This window comes from Harpia harpyja, chromosome 1 (genome assembly GCF_026419915.1).
Source record: "Harpia harpyja isolate bHarHar1 chromosome 1, bHarHar1 primary haplotype, whole genome shotgun sequence".
In the NCBI taxonomy this organism is placed as follows: domain Eukaryota; kingdom Metazoa; phylum Chordata; class Aves; order Accipitriformes; family Accipitridae; genus Harpia; species Harpia harpyja.
In genome coordinates, this window is record NC_068940.1 from 105132703 (window position 1) to 105154423 (window position 21721).

Sequence of the window (21721 nt, forward strand, 5' to 3'; positions counted from 1 at the left end):
CATGTGGGATTGTGTGTGTCCAGCTACAGGACCGGGCAGAGCGCATTAGAAGCAGCGGGCAGAGTGTGCAAGCGGTATCGGTGTGGGGAGCTCAGAAAGCCCCAGAAAAGCTGCTAAGTAGACTGCTGTTCCCGACTGCGGCTTTGCCAGCCGGCTGAACAGATTGCTGGTGCATAAGAGCAGCGTGCAGCAAGAGGGAAGGGAGTGAAAAGGCACAGTGTGGTGGATGCCGTGGAGTCGGGTGTGAGAGCTCACTGATTTATTTCGTATTTATAAATAAAATGTTAAGCTTCTAATCAGGGCTATATAAAACAGGAAAAAATCAGATCTGCCTAACCAGCTCATTATCCACATAGCCGGACAGCACAAGTGATTGTAGGAAATGTTTTTCATAACCTCTCTCTGCCCCAGTCCCCGCACTTTCTGAAGGGACAGAATTAACATGCAGTAAAGAGAGCGCGAGCTCTGCACGTTGATCTCAGTGCTGTCAAAATCCAACCTTTTGGAGGATTACCTACGTGAACCAGTCCTCCAACCCGTAATACTGAGATGGGAAAAACAGGAAGAAGGGAAAAGTGTGGGCAAGCCATTTCAGGACAGAACAGTTTTGGAAGGTTTTCATTCCCCTGCCCCGCCACTAGTAAGGGACAAATGCTGGAACAAAAGGGTTAAACGCAAGTTGTGTTCAGATAAACAAACCTATGGGAGATAAAGCAGTTGCCATGCCAGCTGACACTGAAAGCAGCCAGCACAAATTTGGCACGAAGGAGACGATCTAAAAGGCTGCACTGAGCTCCGAGGCTCATCGTACACAAGCTGTTTCTTGGCTTTAGCTTTGCCAGTCCTGTTCACTTTAAATCAAAAGCAACAATTGCTTGCATCAAATTTCTCGTCTGTTGGAGGATAGTGAGGAGGTAGTTATGTTTTTTGGGACTCGGCAAGTGAAAACCAGGGAAGAAAGTCTGATAAAAGTGCAAGAAAGGGGCATGAAAGTTCTGGTCTCTGCCACTAACTCTATGGGAAGCCTTTGGCAAGTCCTTCGATTATTTTTTTTTCTTCTCTTTCACCTCTTCATGTAGAAATTAGAAACAAGAAATGTTTTCTGTGTTTCCTTTCTCTGTACAGTCTTTGGAACTGACAGTTCAGCATTTTGATGGATCTTCTCTAGGTTCTCTAAGTAGTACTGCAAATAACATCTAATTAATAATGCCAGTTAAAGTACTAATGGAAGATTTGCTTTACTTCCCAAAGAGTGACACTTACCTATTCAGTCTGGTCAAATAGTGAATAACACTATCTGTCAATACACTGGATAAACTGCGCTTTGTCAAGGATAACTTTAGCTTCCTCAGGAGTTTATTGACTGATGTGAGCAATTATTGATTTAATAAATGGTGTTCTAAGACACTGTTTAATAGCTGCTGTTCGCTCCATCTTTCCATAGTTTGGGCTGTGCTGTTATTTAACTACACATGAGGAGCACAGGTGTCATTCATGTAAGTCATGAATGTAATCCTTGAATTAAACCCCTGAAAAATGGGTTTCCAGTCAAAATGCAGGTGAAAAGCATATTTTATTTCTTCTTCATTTCTGGGAGGGTAATGTATTTAATCTAGCCTATTGTATAATCATCTTGATGGGCTTTCTCTGCTTCATCAGTGAAGTTTAATGAACCAGCTTCTCATTGTTTATGTCCTAAGAGTAAGGCAATGAGAGGGCTCCTGTGAAAGCCCATGCAGTGAGGTGCCCTATAATTTTGCCCGTTAAATGACTGACACTAGAGTAAATTTGCTGAGGTCTCTCTAGAATCAGAAAGGCACTCAGGTGAAAAAAAAAAACCACAAAAATACAGTTTCAGGGTAATACTCTGAAAAATGAGAGGGACTGCCCTACTCCTGGTCTTCCTACAACCCCAGCTCAAATGTAAGTTTGGGCTTTGTCCCTATATATGTAGACAGATTAAATGTTAAGAACATAAATAATCCAAATGAACTCCACCCCACTCTCATATATGTGAGTAAACATAGCCATTGGCACAGTTATCTATCATGTAAACATCCATATTCTGGTGCACGATACATAAACATATGGTGTCAGAGAGAAGGGCAGCAGCAGCACGCAGAAATTTAATGCCAGATGGTGGCTGTATCTTCCCTCATTGTGTGTTTATATATACATATATATTAAAAATAAATATATACATGCATACACACGCAAATATAATTGTATATGTGTGTATGTTATCCCAACACTCATTAGACAAACTTTGACTAGTAGTTGTAATTCAGGGCATAATGTTCAGTGTAAATCTAATTGACTTTCCAGTAGCATAACTTATTACTGAAAATTAGGTTGATTGATCAAGTCTAAAAGCCTGTATAGTAAAAGGTTGTACTGGAACTTTCTTCAGTACATTAGCAAGGACTCAGATATAGAAAAATATGTTAATAAAAGGCAAGTTTGCTCCTACAGCAGTGAGAAAATTAACATTGTTGAAAATGTGAATCCCTTCATAGTGTCCAAACACAGATAAAATGCAATAATAATTTGGGTATATAAAAAAAATTATTAATATAAAAAGCCTCTTCATTTCACAAAACTATATTAATATGATGTTTTAACTGTTATTACAGATGTCATGAAATCCAAAATGAACTAAAATCTAATATTTTAACATCAGTGTGACTAACTACCACTCATATGTAGAGTGAAATAATGGTAATTTTTATTTCCTCCTTTTTAGATTATAGGAAAATAATAGCTAAATATAAAACATTTAAATTTTAAAGAAAGATCTTTTTCTGAGCCATCAGTGTAATATGCCAGCATGCCAGGAACATCAGACTTCAATCTACTTAATATTGGCCTGGTCTTCCTCCAACAAGAATTCTGGAAAGTTCGTAATATTACATTTCAGGATTTAAGCCACTCTATACAACTGATAAAGTAAAACTGTTTTTTTATGAGTCAAAGAGGGCTTTTTTGAGTTTTTCTTCTTACCCTGCTTCTGTGGGTCATTGTAAGATACAGGTTATTGAGTGGGGTGACATGATGTAAGGAACCAATTCCATTATGAACTACTGATTTAAGTGGCAGCAAGTTATGAAAGACACTATGAAAGACAGTGATCAGGGAACAGTGGTTTGCTCTTCAATCCTCTGACTAATAAGATCACAGGCAAAAAATTCCTACAGGATATCCTATAGTTCGTATTCTGAATTCAGATTTTAGCAACAGAGCATCTGCAGCTGAGCTATAAATAAAATATTAAACCTGTTAATAAAGTTGGGGTTTGGTAGACTCAGGAGAGAAAGAGATCTGTCCAAAATATTCTGCAGAGGCATCCCTGTTATTCTGCCAAGAATCTGAAGCACAGCCATAGCGCTTCTGCAGCATCTGGTAATTTAGTCTGATGCAGCAGGTCGAACGATCTTTGTTGGAAAATGTTTGCTCAGAGCACTGGTGACTTCTCTTCAGAATTAGTACACCTACCCAATATTTGCAAACATCCAAGAATTTTCATAGGTGAAAGCTTGAAAGCAGCTGGAGTTGGGCAGAGAAGCCAGGAGACCAAGGGTGTTCTCATCATGGCTTTCAGTATTAACCCTTCAAAGTAACTGGTGGGTCGAATGTGTAGGTTTGATGTTGAATACATCCATTCAAAGACACAGTACACCCTACCTGATGCGTCAGCTCAGATTTCTAGGCTTCCATCATCATCTTCACATTAAATCCTGTGTTTTCTATCTTAGAATAACAAAAACCATGTCTGATTTGTTTTAGAGAGAGGGAAATCAATGAATTTAAAATTATTACATGATAAGGAATTTGAAAAAGCATAAAATATAAAATGCATTTTATGCTGTGCTGAAAGGATCCTCTTTACTATTTTGTTTCCTTAGATGCTGTCTTTCTCCTTTCCCATAGGATCAAAATCAATCTTTGTTTGGTGAATACCTTTTCCAATCCCTAGTTAAGATTTGACCATACGTTCAGGGTTAAAGAAGAACAACCTGAAGCCCTGCGGTTAGCTCAGGGGATACAGAACTAAGATAACCTAAACATTTAACCTGCCGTAGCAGGAGTGTTGGAAATATTTTTTTCACTAGTCGGTGGGCCACTGGCAGAGCTATTTGCAGAGAGTTTTGCCGGGCTCCTCGGTGTCTTTCTCTGCACGATACAGCAGCACCACTCGGTGGCTTAAGGCATTTTAAGCATAATCTTTGTGCATTCCCCAACACCGAGCTTGAGCCAAAATCCACTGAGGATTTGGGACGTCTGACTTCAGTGCAATTTGGTTTAAGTACTTAGTAGGGTGGGTGAGAGGCAGGTTTGAGATAATCCCAACGTTTTATTTTGGAAGGATGAAAGAAAGGAAAAGGAAAATTTTTAACGCAAACTCAAACTTTTATGATTTGGCATTGTAATATTTTGTATTTTTAGTACACAAATCGGCATGGGTCTTGGCACAGTATTTTGGAAACGTGTGGGTCCTTCTTATTTCAGAACCCTCCCCCCCTTAAAACCAAACCAAACCAAACCACAAAAAAAGCTCCCTCCACCTCTTTTTCGTATCTTTCCTAGAAGTTGATGAAACTCCATGATAAACAGAGATTTAACAATAAAATGCAATCGACCATCTTCTGAAAACCACTTTTCAGCCATCAAATACAGTACTGATCTTGAAAAAAGGATTTAAACAAAATTTTCTTGCAGTTCTTATCTGGTCACTGCTACATCCACTCCTCTTATGGGAAGTAAGCTACTATCAAGATCAAATGAATTATTTTTATTCTTCTAATTTCAGGTTGGGAAGTAGATAACTTGGGGCAAAACCATGCAGGTATGGACCAGTTGTGCTGACTACCTCCTATGTACCTCTGTTCTCAAAAAATTGTATGTAGAGCACATGATAATATTGGATTATTGAAAAGTTGTTTGTGTATTAGCCATTATGATAATGAATACGTGTAATAATTTGTAATACTCTGATAAAAAGTGAAAGTAAAAATCTGGTAAGTTTCTAGAAATCGATGTGATCTAACTTAAACCCACAAAATTAAACTATCTTACTTAAAACCAATTAATTATTGCTTTTTGTCATTGATGGATGGAAATAATTTTTCATGAGTTCTGCGAAAACTGACCATACTTAAATACCTATGGATTATAAATGTAAATTTCTAAAGATACAATATTTGACATCTACATTTTTACAATAAAATTGGTCCTAGTTTGACTGTATGTGTTTTTAGCTATGTGCTCGCTGCTTTCAGTAGCAATTTTCTAATTTTATAGGTTCAGCTTTGATTTAAAGTCACAAGTAAAACTGTATTTACTTCCTGAAAAGACAGAATCAAGTATTTATTACCTTTGGGCCTGATCCATACAAATAAAAATCAATTGGAATCTACTCACTGATTTCCGCAGAGACCACTTTGGGTCCTAATAGAAAACACAATCAAAACAATTTCATACCAAATTTCCACTTTTATAGGTGATTATGACCTGCTGGAAAGCACAGCCCAGTCTCCCCTAGGTAAGAAACAGAACCATGGAATGTTTCTCTTTTTATTTTAACTCTTTTAAAAAGGAAGCTCCAAGTTTTTTCTCCTGCCATTTAGGTATTATTTTCTAATCAGTTCTAATTATGGTGACACATTTTCTGGTACGTTACTTTTAGCAGTATTATGAAAATTTATTCCTCCACCGTTGAGCCTTGCAATCTAGCAAGTATGTTGTTATAAATTATATCTACCTGCTTAGCAGTAATTACTAAATGGTTTTAAAGAAAGTCAACACCGTGATTCAGTGGTTATTTTCCACAGAAAATTAGGGATGGATGTGCAAGAGTAATTTACCAAAATTTGCCAGGTAATGCAATGTTCTTAAATGAATGCTGTGATTAAATAGACATATTCTGCTGCATGGATGGCAAACAGATTCTCTAAAAATAAGGTCACTGCTAGTGTTATGAGCTACTTTACTAAACTGCTCTAAGAATGCGAAGCAGCGCAACCTTAATAAAAAAAAAAACACCCACAACTTGGAAATTTCCATCAATTTTGGTCAAGGTACAGCTCCAACTCCAAGAACTGTAATAGTTTGATAAATGGAAACTGTTCTATTGTGCTGGAGAGGAATAAGTGCAGCCCAGCTCTAATTTTTCAACCAGGTTACTGAGCTCTGGCAAGAATAATGGTGCTTAAAAAGAGCACCACGGGGGCCATCCCACCTTAGGGCAGCCTCAGGAACAAAGTGAGTGTCAAGAGACACTTTCCTTTTCTACCCCCAGCTCCTGCTTCCCAATACAGTTTTAAGCCTTTTGACTGTGTCAGTGAAAGCCATTTAGGAGCTAGTCCTTACATAAGATTAGCCAAACAATTAGGGTAAAAAGAGAGAAAAGGAGAATGAGGTTTTCTCTGAGCCTCCTTACAAACACTTGCTTTAGAGTAAGGTTATAAACTGGGTTTGGAACAAATAATAGGTAGAGCAATGTGAGAAGCTCTGAAACAGGTTTGAAATTGTCAGCTGATGCCACACTGAGCTTCTGGAGATGTAAATGAATATATTGTTATGAAGGCAGAGTCAGGGAAGACATTCCTGCTCCATCTTTCCTGTGTTTTCCTACAGACCCTTCTCACAAAGTCACTCTCAGATCAGAGCCTAGGCTTGAAGATAAATGAGTGGGATACATGTTATCTGACTATAGCAGAACAACCCAGCTGCCTCTCCATAGACATATAATGGCTATTTTAGATATCCTACAGTATCCTGCGTGGCTTCCAGCAGCTGCTCCAAAAATCATATTAGCCTTGTGTTTTCTTGCCAGTCCCATGCATATCCCTCAGATATAGATCATCTTAAACAGCACAAAGTCCCTATATTTAAGTACTGACTTACCCTTTAGCCATCTGAAGTGTAGATATCTACATCAAAGCTGTGTTCCCTAGATGCCTTTTGGAGTCAACGGAGAGAAATGGACATTTAGCTGGCCCCTGGTTTAGGTATCCTCTTGAGAATGAGATCTTCGGTGGCCTGGAGGCACTGACTACACTGGTTAAATCTTTTTGACTCTCTGGTGACCAGCTGTAGTAGTAGACATCTGTAGGTGCCTATTGTAGACCTGGGTCATTAAAGATGTCATTAAACTTTCAAAATGCCATTAAAGTCTTCTATGGATAGCCAGATAAATAGTACCCCCAGTAGTACTGTGGGGTTTTCTTTGGTCACGTACCAAGGGGGCGGAGGGTATGTCCTGGGGTTTGCTTCAGCGATGTCACATTCCCAGCTCTACTTGGCATAGGTGACATCAGCAGAAACTGCACTGAAGATGGCTGGTCTGAACCTTTTCCTCATTATTATGATGCCTGCGGCTTTGATGAAAATGAAACAGAGTCCGATAACCAGGTGGGAATTAATCTTATAATTAAAAACAAATGAAAGGGAGGAGCGGCAGGCTGCTTTTTGTCCAGCCTCTGGTCATGTTCTGATTTGATGGTCATGAGAATGAAACAATCGGGTATTTATGGGCACAAAAATGTGAGAGGCGAGATTTAAATCCTTCCTAGCCCTGTACTGAATATTTCCAGAATATGAGTGTTGACTGTTGATACAGCCTGTAACTTCTAGAAGCATGGCTTAGCCCCCAGTTCTTCCCCTACTGACTGAAGAATCCCTTAGCCAACTACTTTTTTTCTACAGACTCATGTACAGTGCTCAAAGAAATATAGACAGCCTTTGCTAGCTCACTGTCGACTAAGCTTCACAGTATGCAGACCCAAGGGCATGCCAGACATAGAGCAATGCTCTAATACACAGTGAGATCTTAGGGGAACCAAGAGGAGAAAACAACCAGGCTGTCCGAGAAACAAATCCTGCCTATGGTTCCCCCTGCATGTTGATAGGGTAAAGAAGATGTGACCGTAAATGAACCGTTTAACCGTGTGTTGTTTGCCTCCCAAGGATTACTACTATCTGTCTGTGAAGGCTCTGTACACAGTGGGATACAGCACTTCTCTTGTTTCCCTCACCACTGCCATGGTTATCCTGTGTCGTTTCAGGTGAGTCAGGCCACGAGCAGTGAGCTGTGCAGTCTCTGAAGGAAAGAAACTGGAGCTCATCTGCCCCCAAAAAATGTTCAAGCTTTTATCTCACCAGATGTCGAATAAGAGGGAGACAACACTTTAATAGAGTTGTTCCTCCAGCTTGGACACATGCCAGTAGTCACATTTCAGTAGGTTGTAAATGCCACTGCAGAAGCTGTGGGTCTATTTTATGCAACTGCAGAAGCTGCATTGGACTGGGTCTATTTTATGCCACCCTGCATGCTTTTACAGGAAAATCTCCAAATCTTCCTCTTGGTCAGGTTTAGGGTCAGTACTGTCCACACTCCTGGCTTTCCGATGTTGCTATTCTTAGCACCAAGGTGCTCTGGCCGTGTGTGCAGATAGGCCTAGTGTACTATTTCCATGAAAGAAAAGTTGGTTTTTTGCTCTTCTTTTCCTCTCCCTTGCTCTTTCTTCCCTAGGAAGCTTCACTGCACTCGAAATTTTATCCACATGAACCTCTTTGTTTCATTCATCTTACGTGCAATATCTGTATTCATTAAAGATGGGGTTCTTTATGCTGAACAGGATGGCAACCACTGTTTTATCTCAACGGTAAGTAAAACCAAAGCCAAAGCCTTTATTATTTTCAGCATGAGATAACAAAAAATCGTGAGGCAGGCAGCAGTCTGTTGGGTATCATAGGTTGAGAAGCTATTGGGAGAGAAGATAATTGCCGGTAACCTTCTCTCCCAGTTCACAGCAAAACTGTGGATGTTACTGTCTCATGATGACATCAGTGTCCAGCGGTCTGTCCTTCGGGATAAACCTACAGGTTTTGGTTTCTGACTCTGCTCAGGTTCTTTCTCCCTTTCACAGATCTGTGTAGCGATAGGTGGGATGAGAGCAGACACAAGCAATTTCCTTCATCTGAAGGTCTGTTTTTCTCCAGAACATTATTTGTTCTGGATGTCAGGCAGAGTCATGTGTAAACAGGGTGACCATTCAGACATAGAAAGTACCACTGATGGTCACACTCTCAAAAAATCATTAGTATTAGCCACATGTTTGTCTCTGAAGTGTATAGTTTCATGGAAAGCAGTCTCTTTCACAGATGCAGTTAGCTATGTATTACATGTAAATCCCAATTCTTTTCACATTTAAGGCTAGTATTTGGTTTGATAAATCAGCTCACTGGGTGTAATTATGATGGAATTACAGTGAGTTCCCAAACTGACATCTCCTTTATCCATCCAGTTATGAGCTAAATTCCCTGTGAGTCACTTCCACAAGGAAAGTGCAGCTGTGTAGTTTCTTAGTCAGCCTTTTCTTTGTCATTGAAACTAGTTTTTGCTTTTAATTCTTCTCCATGATAAAGCTGAAGCCGTGTTAGATCTGTAGTTTGTTCATACCACTCTTCTAATGGTGGCATCTGCCTCTGTTTTGAAACACTTGAAGCATAAAACATGAAGAAACTCAAGTTCTGATGGTTTAAACAAACCATATAGGTTGTAGATTAGTCCCCGAGGATGGAGTGCAATTGGGAACCAGTCAAAACTGTCAGCCTCCCACTGCCCCAGGCAGGAGCTTCCAGTTTAAACACTGATTCTGCTCTGATGTGTTGAAAAGTCCTACGTTTATGGGCTAATGAAGTCTCACTGGGATACAACTCTGCAAAGACAAGTGTGTCCTACTCTCACAGTCACGATAGACCTTGGTTTCCACCTAAGGCTTTTGGAGTATTTTTTTTTTTCTTTTTTCTTTTGTCCGCTGCTTTTCCCCCCAGTAAATGAATGAAAGCTTCTATCATTTTTTACAGTAAATCACTCCGCTTTCTTTACACTTACGCTTACTTTCATTTTCTGTCCCTGAGTGACAACACCCGCAAATGGCAAGGAAGTACAATTCTCAACTGCACACAGGAGGGTGCATCCCTTCTGATCCCACTCTCAGGGCTTTCTACAATCATCCTGCCATTTCACATCCTTCCTTAGGTTTCTCAATACACAACTGGATTCTTTTCTTCTCTGCACTTAATCTTTGGAAGGGGGCTTAAAGCTAGCAATTAACGTTCATTGATGATGTGAACTCCCACTAACGCAAGACGTTCTCAAGCTGTCTGCAGACGCTCATCGACCGCCTCCCACTGGTAAAATTGGCTACCTGCCCTTTCAGGCTTCGCTCTCTAAGTGGCACCTCACATTCTTCTCTTGCTTTTAAAACTTTAATATTAAAAGTGTATAATACTAGTCCCAACTGTGTTCCTTTCCACTAAGAGATTTGGAGAGGTTGAAAGCATTTTCTCTATCTGTTAGGTGGAAACAACATAGAAATAACTTTGCTTTTCTTGATTCCCTGCAGGTGGAATGCAAAGCAGTGATGGTGTTTTTTCACTACTGCGTCATGTCCAACTACTTCTGGCTTTTCATTGAGGGATTGTACCTTTTCACTTTATTGGTAGAAACCTTTTTCCCAGAGAGGAGATATTTCTACTGGTACACTATTATTGGCTGGGGTACGTGACATTTCTTGTCTCAAACGTGTCTCAGTGTGCAAGACGACTCCACGAACATCAAATATTTCCACATACAGTCTCAAAGTATCGTTTTAGTCTTTGTACAGAAGTACCACTGCAGACCAAACCGTGTTGTGCTTTTTTGTCTGAATAGAGTTGAACTGAAACCTGGAGGACACCACATCTCTTGCAGAGATGTAGTCCACAACTGAGAATTGCCTTCTACAAGATAAGAACTTAATGCCAAGTTCTTCAACTTAATCAAACATGCAGTGCTAAGTCTAGTCCATTTTCTAAGACTTCATTTGTGCCTTTCTTCCAGATAATAGCTAAATTGAAAACAAATCTGAAGGGTATCCACATATGCTCATCATACCTGGGTGGGAAATGGAAACTTGCAATGGGAAGCCACAAGATTTGTTTCAGAAAGGCCATTTATCTGATGATAACCAGTGTAATTATTTTTCATGCTGGCCTTCTGGAGATAAATTGATTCCTGCAACATGTTAATTCAAACAGTTCTTCGCTGATGTTTTTGTGCAGAAATGAGCTGGTGAATATAAAGTGATATATAGTGGTATAGAGAACAAGTGATTAGCAATAACCTATGGCACATAAAGGCTATTGGAAAAGGATGGCTATTGGAAAAAGATGTTCAGAGTTCCCCTTGTACTCCCTACAGATGTAGAAGCACATTTTAGCTGAGATATTAGACTGTTTTCAGGGAGAACATGGAGGTTATGTACGTGCAAATGTGACAATTATAAAAGAAAACAACGTGTAAATTTTTGCAATCTGAACATAAATCAGAGGTTGGGTTCCTTTAATTGTTTGCACAAATTTCATATCTGTAGGTTCATCTGAATGTGAGAATATTGCAACACACCATATTAACTGATTTTTTTTTTTTTTTAAATCAGTCTCTGTAATGTAAGAACTACCCAGATGGATTGATTCTGTAATGCAACCTCAGAATATTTGTTCTTGAGTTAAATACTATAAATAAGATCTAGCTGTTCAGTGTCAATAATATACATTAATAACACTAAGAGATTCTGAAAAGGCAGATGTTTGGGGTTTTTTTAAATACAATATTTTCTTCTGCATATTTCAACTTAAATTGGCACTTTGCAAAAACAGAAGCACTTCCAAACTCTGGATGGAAGTCATGTAGGGCAAAAGCAGCCCCTCAACTCAGAGCTGATGGGGAGGAGGTGCATTGAAGCAGCAATAAGCAAGAGCTCAGCATTTTGCAGCATCTGGATGTTAATCTGTTTCTGAAAAATGTGCTGAGCGCATCAGTGTCCTCATTTGATTAATGAGAACTACATATGGCTGTGTCAAACCAGACAATTTTTTCCTCTTAAATATGCAATATGCTGCTAAGTTCTCCAGATAGACTGCTGTCTTCCTGAGTTCTCTGCTAATGCCTGCTCCTTACTCAGGGCAGAGACATAGTCAGCAAGAATAGCTCTCTTCTCAGCCTTTGGGGCTCGTCTGTTTTCTAATGTTACTCAGAAGCTGATAAGAAGATGATGAAGATACATATCTCTCTTTTGATGTAAAGAAAAGTAATGTGAGTGTATGTATATCTATATAGCAGATGGTTCAAAACTCCAAGCTGATCTCAAACATGCTTTTTGAACTATATTTTTATGACACATTTAGTCTAATTCTGCCTTCCTGCCCATATTTCAGACTTGGAACACTATTCACACCATCAAAATTTATGTAGTGCAAATCATTGCAAACTAGATAGCACGTGAGACCCATGTTTGATCTTTAAAGATTATTTTTATTATTGTGCATCTGTTAAGTGCACAAAGATCTCAATGTTTTCTAGGTATTCTCACGTGAGAAAAGCAGACTTCAATTTAAATTAAATATGCATGATTTCTTCTCCCCAAAGCCTGTCATTTTATTTCTTTTTATCATTTTCCTTTCAAATGTTTCTGTGTGTGCTTCTTTTAAAGGAGGAGGGTTTCATCAGTCATCTAGGTCTAACAGGGATATTTTTATTTCTGATAGCAGGAATATGAGACTTGACAAAGATTCACCTAAGTGGATTCAGTCGAATGACTAATTAATGTAATATCAACACAGCCTTGCAAAATGCATGAAACATAATTGTTCCTGTCAACTTATGACAGTCTCGTTCACTGGTGCAAGCTGGGGTTATCAAGGTCCTTGTTCTGTTTGCTTTTTAGCACTTTATCTTTCCAGTGGTGCCTGAATAGATGCAGGCAGTTTCCTAGTCAAAGATTTTATTTGCTATAAAATGTAGACCCAACTTACCCAGCATTGTCTCACAAGACTGCATTATTTTATAAAAATATTTCCACTGAAAAACCACACTTCTATTGTTTTCAGCAAGGAAAATAAATCCAGGCTTCTCAGTGGATTCTTACTGTTTTGATTTAATTTGTATTTATTTTCCATGCATTTTTTAAAGAGTAAAGAAATATATGAAACAGAAATGAAATTCTTGCTCCCAGTATTCTCTTTTGGGGGTTTGGGTTTTCTTTTTTTCATGAAAAAGAATGAAATATTCCTGTGAGTAAAGGAAAACTATCCTCTCCTGATTTGTTTTGGTTGAATAAATAAAGCAAAATCAGTTATTTACACAATAACAGAGAAAATGCAATATATGCAAATAATTTACAACAAAACCACATAAGAATACAAAGAGTACAATACAGCCATTACAGCTCAACATCTGCCACTCTGCAATTATTACATAATTACAGTAGCTGTAGACATGGAAGCTGATGTCACTGCTTTTATTTTGTACAGACTCTGTTTTACTGTTCATGCAACAAGTTGCAGTACAACAGCTTTGAGCAATAACAACCTGAAACAACATCATTCTTTCCTGTTATCACTTTTGCTTCTGCTATCCCACCAAGATTAACCCATCCTCTGAGACAGATGTTTCTGGAGCTCTGAATTAATGTAATGAATTGCATTGTTTCATGCACCAGTGCTAAGTGGTATTAGGAAATAAAACCTCAGTGGAGAGGTTGCAAAAAGTGCTCATTGCTGGGTAGTAAATGTGTCTAGACCGCTAATGATATCACCATCTTATCTTCTGCAGGTACCCCAACAATTTGTGTCACTGTCTGGGCAGTGCTGAGACTTCACTTTGATGATACGGGGTACGTATTGCTGCAGGGGAAATAATTTCACGTACATTCAGCACAATGGCAAGGATGAAACAGAAATAGAGTGATCAGAGGACATGACTAATTTCTCCTTCCATTTCTGACATTGACTTGGGTATGCAAGTAGTTTAGGTCCAGTGTTCAACCCGGAGTACTTTCCTGTTCATCTGCATAAATAGCCATAGTTCGATGTTTATGTCCCTAGTGTGCTGGTGAATTCATAAAAGATGTAGGCATCTACTCCGTAAACATGCAGCTGACCCAGTGGCCCTCTATTCCCTGCCCAGTTAAACTAGTAGGAGCCCAAGATATGGTTTCTCTCATCTTAAAACAGCTGTCTGTTGAATCACACCTGTGATTGTTTACTCCTTTCCAACTGATTATGAAGGAAGATGAAGGTGAAGAGCTCAGCCGCAGAAATTATTGCAGATATCTCTGATGCAACGAGTGAAATCTGCACAAGACGTTGCTGAGCTTTGATTTACAAAGGCAATTAGGAGTTTAGCTTCCCCTTGAAGAGTTTTCTCCATAAATCTAGTGGGGGAGATGAGTAGGGGTGAGACAGAAATCCACATCCTGTCTTCTGTATGAAAAAAATGAGGACGTGGAATAATTTCAGAAAGAATTCAAGAGGGTAGATTCCACCCAAGTGGACTCTTTCAGTAGGGAAAAATCCTGCAAATATCCTCTATCTTTTTCTAAGGGACCAGAAGGAGAGGCTGCTCACAGAGATGGTCCTGCACATCTCAGTAGTCAATAGATTGACTGGTCTGATGGAGCAGCAGACATAGCTGGTAGGAATGGACATATATGTACACCCTGAAAATACAAACTTACCAAGGTTTTTTCAGGACAGCTATGTTTGAAATTGGTGAAATGTTAGAAAAATCCTGGGAATGAGGGAGACTGAATAAAATTTGGAAAATATTTGGTTCTTTGAAAACCTTGATCTGAGTGAAAGGGATCGTGTACCCAAGTCCCATTTCCGAGAGATTTAGGCTTAGGTTTTAATTTTGCCTTATACTAGAGATAACCTGGATCCAAAATTTGCATGAGGCTCACTGTTCTGTCAGGTTTTCTTCCTCCTTGTTCTTTCATGCTCTTTTTGGAAAGGACATAAAGCCCTTCCTCCACTGGGGAGGCCAGTGCTCTGACCCAATGTTCTATTTTGACATTAAAACAAATTAAATCATTTCTTTCCATGCAAAACAAGCCAGAAACCCCTGTTGTGTCATTATTATAATTACAACACTGGTCCTAAACGCATTAATTTTTCTTAGGAGTCCAAACAGTCCTTGCATTTTGCTGGTAGGGGGAATGTCTCACAGAAGGAAAAAGAAGAAGAAGAAAAAAAACACCTTTCTTTTCTTTTAGTTAGAGAAGCTGTTTAGCATGCAACACATTTAGACAGATTCTAGCTGAGCGTCTCATTGGTTACTTTTTAAAAATCAGCAAGCATTGTTCTGGGGGTGGGGGAGAAGCCAGAACGAGCCTGAAAACATTGCAGAAATTACTGAACTGGGAAACTACAGTCGCAAAGGCATAGACTAAAATACAGACTCCGAGTCTGAATCTCCTCCTGCTTGCTCCTTATAAAACTGGCAGAGCTCCCTTGACTTCAGCTCCTGATTCACATCACTAAGTGACAGGTTTGTGGCGATAAATGCAACTGTCTGTTTACCCAGAGCTCTGCTACTGAATTAAATGGAGTTATTCCAGATGTACACCAGAGATGTAACCGAGCTCAGACTCTGGCCTTTTCAAATGGAAATCGCATCCCTCCCCCATCCCACTGGCTCCCTTCCCTTCATCCATCCTGAAAAAGAGTCCTGTGTGTCTGATTCCCACTGTAGCAATGCATTTGAAAGAAATTAGGGAGCCTGTTTACGCAGAACAGCTTGTTGGCTGATACTACAGACTGTTCTGTTGTGCATTGCTTTTTTTCCTTCTGGTCATGTTCATCTGAGGAAAAGATGGTGTTTATTCCACTACATCCATCCTATAGGTGTCACAGGGACTGGACCAAAAAAGACCTTGAAAAAACCTTTGTGTGAGCTTGATCTAATTCATTGTTGACATCTACAAGGTAGACATTGGCAACTGAGCTTGCTGGGGACACATCCTGCAAAAAGAGAGGAACAGGTCTAAGAAGAATTTGTAGGGGATGATGTATCGCCCCAGAATACACATTTAAAATACATCAGTGCAGAAAAACCCCTACAACACCCTCTAAGTGTCTATTTGTCCCAACCAGAGTCTGGGATAATTAGCTGGGCTGTAGGTGTCTTCAATATAGATGACTGGAACTAGAGCAGGTAGATTCCATCCCCTGTAATTTCTCATTTCTAAACAGACAAATTGCCATACATCAATGCTTGTTTGTACAGCCATGTTAATATTAGAATTTGCCCAGATTCTTCCAGCAATCGTCAACTCACTAAAGACTTTCAGAGTAGATTTAATGTGCATCTTAGAGAGGTTGACCTCTGCAAACAGTGGATAAATTTCAGAAGAGGGGACCTAATTTATAAATGCATACAAAGAATTAAAAAGATAATTGGTGATTTGAGGTGCTTTTGTTTTGTGGCATACAATTGTCAATAACTGAAAAGAACCTGATTTCCAGGCTGTGGGTAAGAAGGAGTTCCCTCTGAACATTTGTCCTCTTTCAAATATTTTAAGTTGGGCATCCAAAGTGAGGTAATTCAGAAATGTTACTTTGCATTTGAAAATCTCAGCCATCAGTCCATAGATTTTGGGGGATTTTAAGTTTTTAGACTTCATAGACGGAAGCAAAAATAAGTAATTCTTGATGAGGGAATTTTAAGTCTGCCTCCTCACACCTACACATTTATATAGTTTTGTTTAAAGATTTTCACTTTCCCCCCAGATGCTACCAGACTACTATATAAATGACACAGAAGTTGCATTAAGCTCTCATAAGATCAGCAGTGTTTTATTCCTGCATGTTCTTCCAAATTGTTTCTTGGCATCTGACAAATGCACCATGACAACCACTGCTGGGACTTTTGGCTGTTGTCCCAGTGGGAGGGAAACCCTCCTTCTCAGAACTGCAGGTACAAAGTAGATATTTTTCTGTGATTTTATATTTTCTAGAGGGAAGCATGTGGGGAAGAAAGCGGAGACAAATAAAAGAAAATTTTTAACTGACAATCAAATTCTTAGTGACTTAAAATAGTGTAGCAGGGTGGGGTGGTGTGACAGGGGAAACAAGATTTTTTTCATTATTTTTGTTTTTCTAGCTTTAAAAATATAAGTTAACATTAAAACCCCATATGTATATGGGTCCTGTAATTAGCTTTTTCTACAAATGAATGTCCAAATGCACCCATATAGAATAAACTTCTGCAGAATCCTTGGAAGATTTTAAATGCTGAGGTAGAAACGCCATTTTATTTATGATCACTCACTCCCAACAGCTTAAAAAAGGAGCTGGCCCCAACTGTTGTCCAGTACTTGAACCTTTTCAGATGAATCCTTGCTCCCTGGTAGGACTTGCCACCAAATGAGTGGAAAACCATTCCTATATGTGAATACAACCAGTCCCCTAGTATATCCTGGTGTACTAGATATGTGTAAGAATCCTCATATCAGGGTCAAGAACTAACACTCCTATCTGTTAACCCTGGACAAGCAACTGAGACATCAAACTTTGGAATAACCATCTCTTATCCTGTGAGGTATCCTTGTCTTTTTTTCCCTTCTACACAGATGTTAGCTTATAGGGACAATTTTACAGTTGTACTGCAGACACAGAAGTACATAAAGACATTTTCCAAAATGTCTAAACTGCCTAGTAAGAGGTACCATTGAAATTGCCACAAAAATATTTATTTTACTTTCAGGTAAGTTGGGTAAAGGCTGTAAAAGCAAGCTACAACAGGGATAGACTAAAGAAGTAGTACCTTTGAACTCAGATAATTTAGCTACAAGACCAATCTCCTACTCTCTGCCCACTTAAAAATTGTTGTAAGTTTATTAACTTCCTTGTTACACCTTCATCTTTTGCTTTCCTCCTCTTTCCCCACCCCATTCTTTCATTAACGACTGCAGCTGCTGGGACATGAATGACAACACTGCCTTGTGGTGGGTGATCAAGGGTCCTGTGGTCGGATCAATCATGGTAAGTAGCACTCAGAGGTGTTTCCTCAACACTTCTGAGGGCAAGTAACTGATGCAAATAGCTTCAAATGGCTTTACAAACTATGGACCACTGGACAGCTTGTCTGGCAGTCCACCATTTCCCATCCACAATGTTAATTCTATTGTTACAAAGAAGGTTTAGTACATGTTAAGTGATATTGCACCGTCTGCAAAGACCATATAGACAAGGAGTTATTCAGTCACTTAAACAGATACCAAAGGCCATAAGTAAAACCCTAGAGCATATGGAGCATTTTCTTGGGGCTGGCAGATATGACACGGGATGTATGGGAATGGTGCCACCTGGGATGGCAGTTGAAGGCCAAGTGGGAAACCCCAGGGCATCTAAAATGATACTAGGTGCAAGTGACTGGGAAACTGAATTGTGTCTGTCGGATGGAATTAATTTCACAGCTATGTTTATTTTAGCTAATATTAGCTTTATAATAGTATTGTGGACATAGTGCAATATGCTTAATTTTCAATGAGGTATCTATCCTTTCTTTAGTTGGTAGAGGTCTTGGGTTTGACTCAAATGATGCTAGACACCTATGTGTGGAGAACTGAGAGGTTCTAAAGGATGCTGTTTGGCCTCCAGCTGCTGGCCCAAAAGAATATGGGAATTTTAAAATGGTATTGGGCTCCTCCATTTAGGAAATTAAATCGAGCCTCTAGACAATATGGTTAGTGGCACCTAAAAAGCTGTTTGGCTTACCACATGTAGGTGTCTAATTCTGGGCATGCTAAGTTGCTCTCCATACTCCAATGACAGCATTGGCCAGGTCTTCATTGACTGTTGTGGGAATTTAGACATCCAGTTCACAGGTAGCTGTCTACAATCAGGTTTGGTGTTTGTCTTTTTAAATATTTGGACACCTATCTAAAGTACAGTAACCTTCAGACACACTAAAGATAATGCAGCTAATAACACTGAAGGATACTGAGATGAAGAGGGTCCAATGATCTGGGTATTTTGTGATATTAGTGTATGTGAATTTCTATGCTTTACAGACATATTCTATGAAGGATCACATTTTGGCTTTGGGGAATCAATTTTACCTGGCTTCTGTTGATGGCATTAAACATTCAAGCAACCTAGCAAGGGATGACTCCACTTATTTGTAGTCCTCATATCAGATGATAGAAAATTCTTCTGAAAGAGATCCTTACATCTAGTTTAAGTTCTTGGTCTCCTTACAGGAGTACTAGGTTGCATAAGAGACCAACTTAAATTTCCCACTGTTTTCTCCTGGCATTAAGAAGCTATGGAGTTGGTGACAGCCAAACCTGAAGCCAAAGCATTGAAATAAACTAATTTTATTAATCTCCAAATTTTTAAAACTATGTCTGTAATTACATGACTCTATGAAAGAGAAGATGCCCAGGATGACATAAAAGTAAAAGACATGAAGATGAACATTAACATCCCCCCGCCACCACGCACACACCCCTCCCCTCCCCAAACCATCTCATCTTGGGACAGATTCAGCCAAGCAGAGGGAAAATGACACAACTTGGGATTTTCAGGAAAGGGGAGACACTCAATTGTGAGTGAAGGAAATGCTGATGGATGCTGTTAAACTGAGAAGTGCCTTAGTTTAGAGAATAGTAGTTAAAGATGCTTTTACTGGTGAGATCTTTGCTATATGGTTTTGATGTGTGCAGGTCTTTTTTTCTTTGCACTGGTTGATAATGACAAATGTTGAAACTTTTTAGCTTATGTTTGTCTGATCCAGTGCTTGGGAATGAAGAAATTCAGCTTTATTTTAGCTGCTGCAAGGGGGATATTTTTGCCTGGAAAAGGGGCGATAAGGCCCTTCTAAACATATTCCATTACTCCTCACCCTATAAAACTTCCAGAATGCAGTTTGGTGAACAATAAGGCAATGGAGCCAGCAAGTCACTGGAAATGTGTCATTCTCATACTTGAAAAAAATATATCATTGTCATAATTTTTTTCTTTTTCCCCTAGATAAACTTTGTGCTTTTTATTGGCATAATTGTGATACTTGTGCAGAAACTCCAGTCACCTGATATTGGGGGCAATGAATCCAGCATTTACTTGTAAGTATAAATAAAGCAGTAATCAATTTAGATTTCTAATATACACATAGGAAAAAAGACAAAGTCAAAAAGATACCTCAGCTGAATTAATCTGATTTTCAAAAAGAGGCACAGGATCTATTAAATTGCTTCAGTTGATTCTGACTGTTTTTTCTTTTTTTAATCCAAAAGCCACTAAAGTGCATTTTAATGCCAGCTTTCACCTTTCTTTAAAGACCTAGGAAAAAAAGCACAAATACAAGATTAAAAACAAAAAACAAACAAAAAAACTTCTTTACAGGCCAGTTATTTGGAAATTAACATATTGACCAGGCATAAATATTATTATACTCATGGGACAGTCTGCTGTGCTTCATATGTTCCAGGGACATGGTCCAAAGCTCACTGAAAGCAGTGAGATTTTGTGAAAAGATTTCATTAACTTTGGACCAAATTCTAATTTAGGAAGATTTCCTAAAGTTGCTTATGTTCATGTTTCTTGTAACCTTGAATGCATTCCACTTGAGCCAAACAATTCCCCCACACAGGTAGAATTGCTTAAAAATGCACAAAAAATCCTAAAATTTTCCTTTAAAAGTTTTAAAACTTTATTTGTGATTTATATTTTTTTAAAGATGACATACTTTTTGTTAGTTTCCACCTCATTAGAGGACAACGATTAGCCATTTCAGAGGTCCTCATCCCCATTTTGAGTGCATGCAGTCATTCTCCATATAAAACTTGTATAATCATTTTGAATACCTAGGGTATGTGGTGTTTTCTCGGCTTTTCAGCCTAAACACCATGCACATTTGTTTGCAATTTTTTCTGACCTCTAGTGATTTCTAGCACTCATAAACTTAGCTAAGACTATTTGATTTAGCACTGGATTCCTGGTGAAAAAAGGCAAGTCATGCAAACCTTAAATAAAAATAAAAGTTGTCAGGGTAAAGTAGGAGGTCCTTATTTTGTAGTACTTTTAAAAAAAATTATCCAGGGATCAGTTTCACCCTAAGTAACCACACTCATAGTATAATGATGTCATCCATCTAAATGACAATTTTCAGGGAAAAATATGTCCTCCAGCTGCTTATTTTTCTTCCCTTCTTGTTCACATTTACATGAAATGATAATATTTTATGCATCACTTTTGCATCTCTGTAGTGAAACATCCGCTTACTGAAAGTACTCCCCTGGAACTTTGCTCTAAACTCTGTTTCCACAGACAAAAATAATGCTTTAAATTCATTCTGCAGGTGGATGTTTCTCAGAATTAAAACTCAGGAGAAAGTGTAGTGAACAGATTGTCTGCATGGTTTGCCTAAGGTTGCATGAAGACTTCCCATGTGTGTGCTGCTGGGAAGTCGTTCACGGAATCTTAGATTGTAATTAGCACCCAAGATGTGCAGAGCTAGTTCTGATTACGACCTGCTAGGTGCATGTTTGTTGTCCGCTGCACATCTCTCCCATATGAAGCAAAGCATGCCATAGAATCCAGAGATTTAACTAGATTATAAAACATCCTTGTCATTTTTGATCAATATGGTGACTGGGTTTTACTGATATTTTTCCTATGTGTATAGTTAGCCACCAAAACCAAGAGAAAACATCATATTTTCTGTTTCATTCGCTGCCATTATTTTTCATATTTTTTTGCAACTTTATAAATGGGTGTGTACAAATTGATCTTGCATTTATGTATGTGTTATGAAGTGGAGTGTTGTTTATCCAAACAGATTCGACAACAGAAAAGTCACACAGAAATCATATAAAGAAATGAAATTAATAAG

The 21721-nt window shown here is 38.8% G+C and overlaps 1 protein-coding gene across 5 annotated transcripts in view; it reads left to right on the forward strand.

Moving 5' to 3' along the window:
- The window catches only part of ADCYAP1R1 (ADCYAP receptor type I), a 149010-nt gene that overhangs the window by 98818 nt on the left and 28471 nt on the right, over positions 1-21721 (forward strand). For 4 of the 5 annotated variants that reach the window (XM_052807956.1, XM_052807960.1, XM_052807979.1 and 1 more), the window contains exons 5-13: positions 4808-4843; positions 5498-5539; positions 7307-7410; positions 7966-8063; positions 8531-8663; positions 10410-10563; positions 13658-13718; positions 17799-17868; positions 19861-19952. In XM_052807956.1, the coding sequence (XP_052663916.1) occupies positions 4808-4843; positions 5498-5539; positions 7307-7410; positions 7966-8063; positions 8531-8663; positions 10410-10563; positions 13658-13718; positions 17799-17868; positions 19861-19952 (790 nt within the window). The remainder of the gene's footprint in view (positions 1-4807; positions 4844-5497; positions 5540-7306; positions 7411-7965; positions 8064-8530; positions 8664-10409; positions 10564-13657; positions 13719-17798; positions 17869-19860; positions 19953-21721) is intronic. The other variant, XM_052807969.1, reaches the window with a different exon arrangement.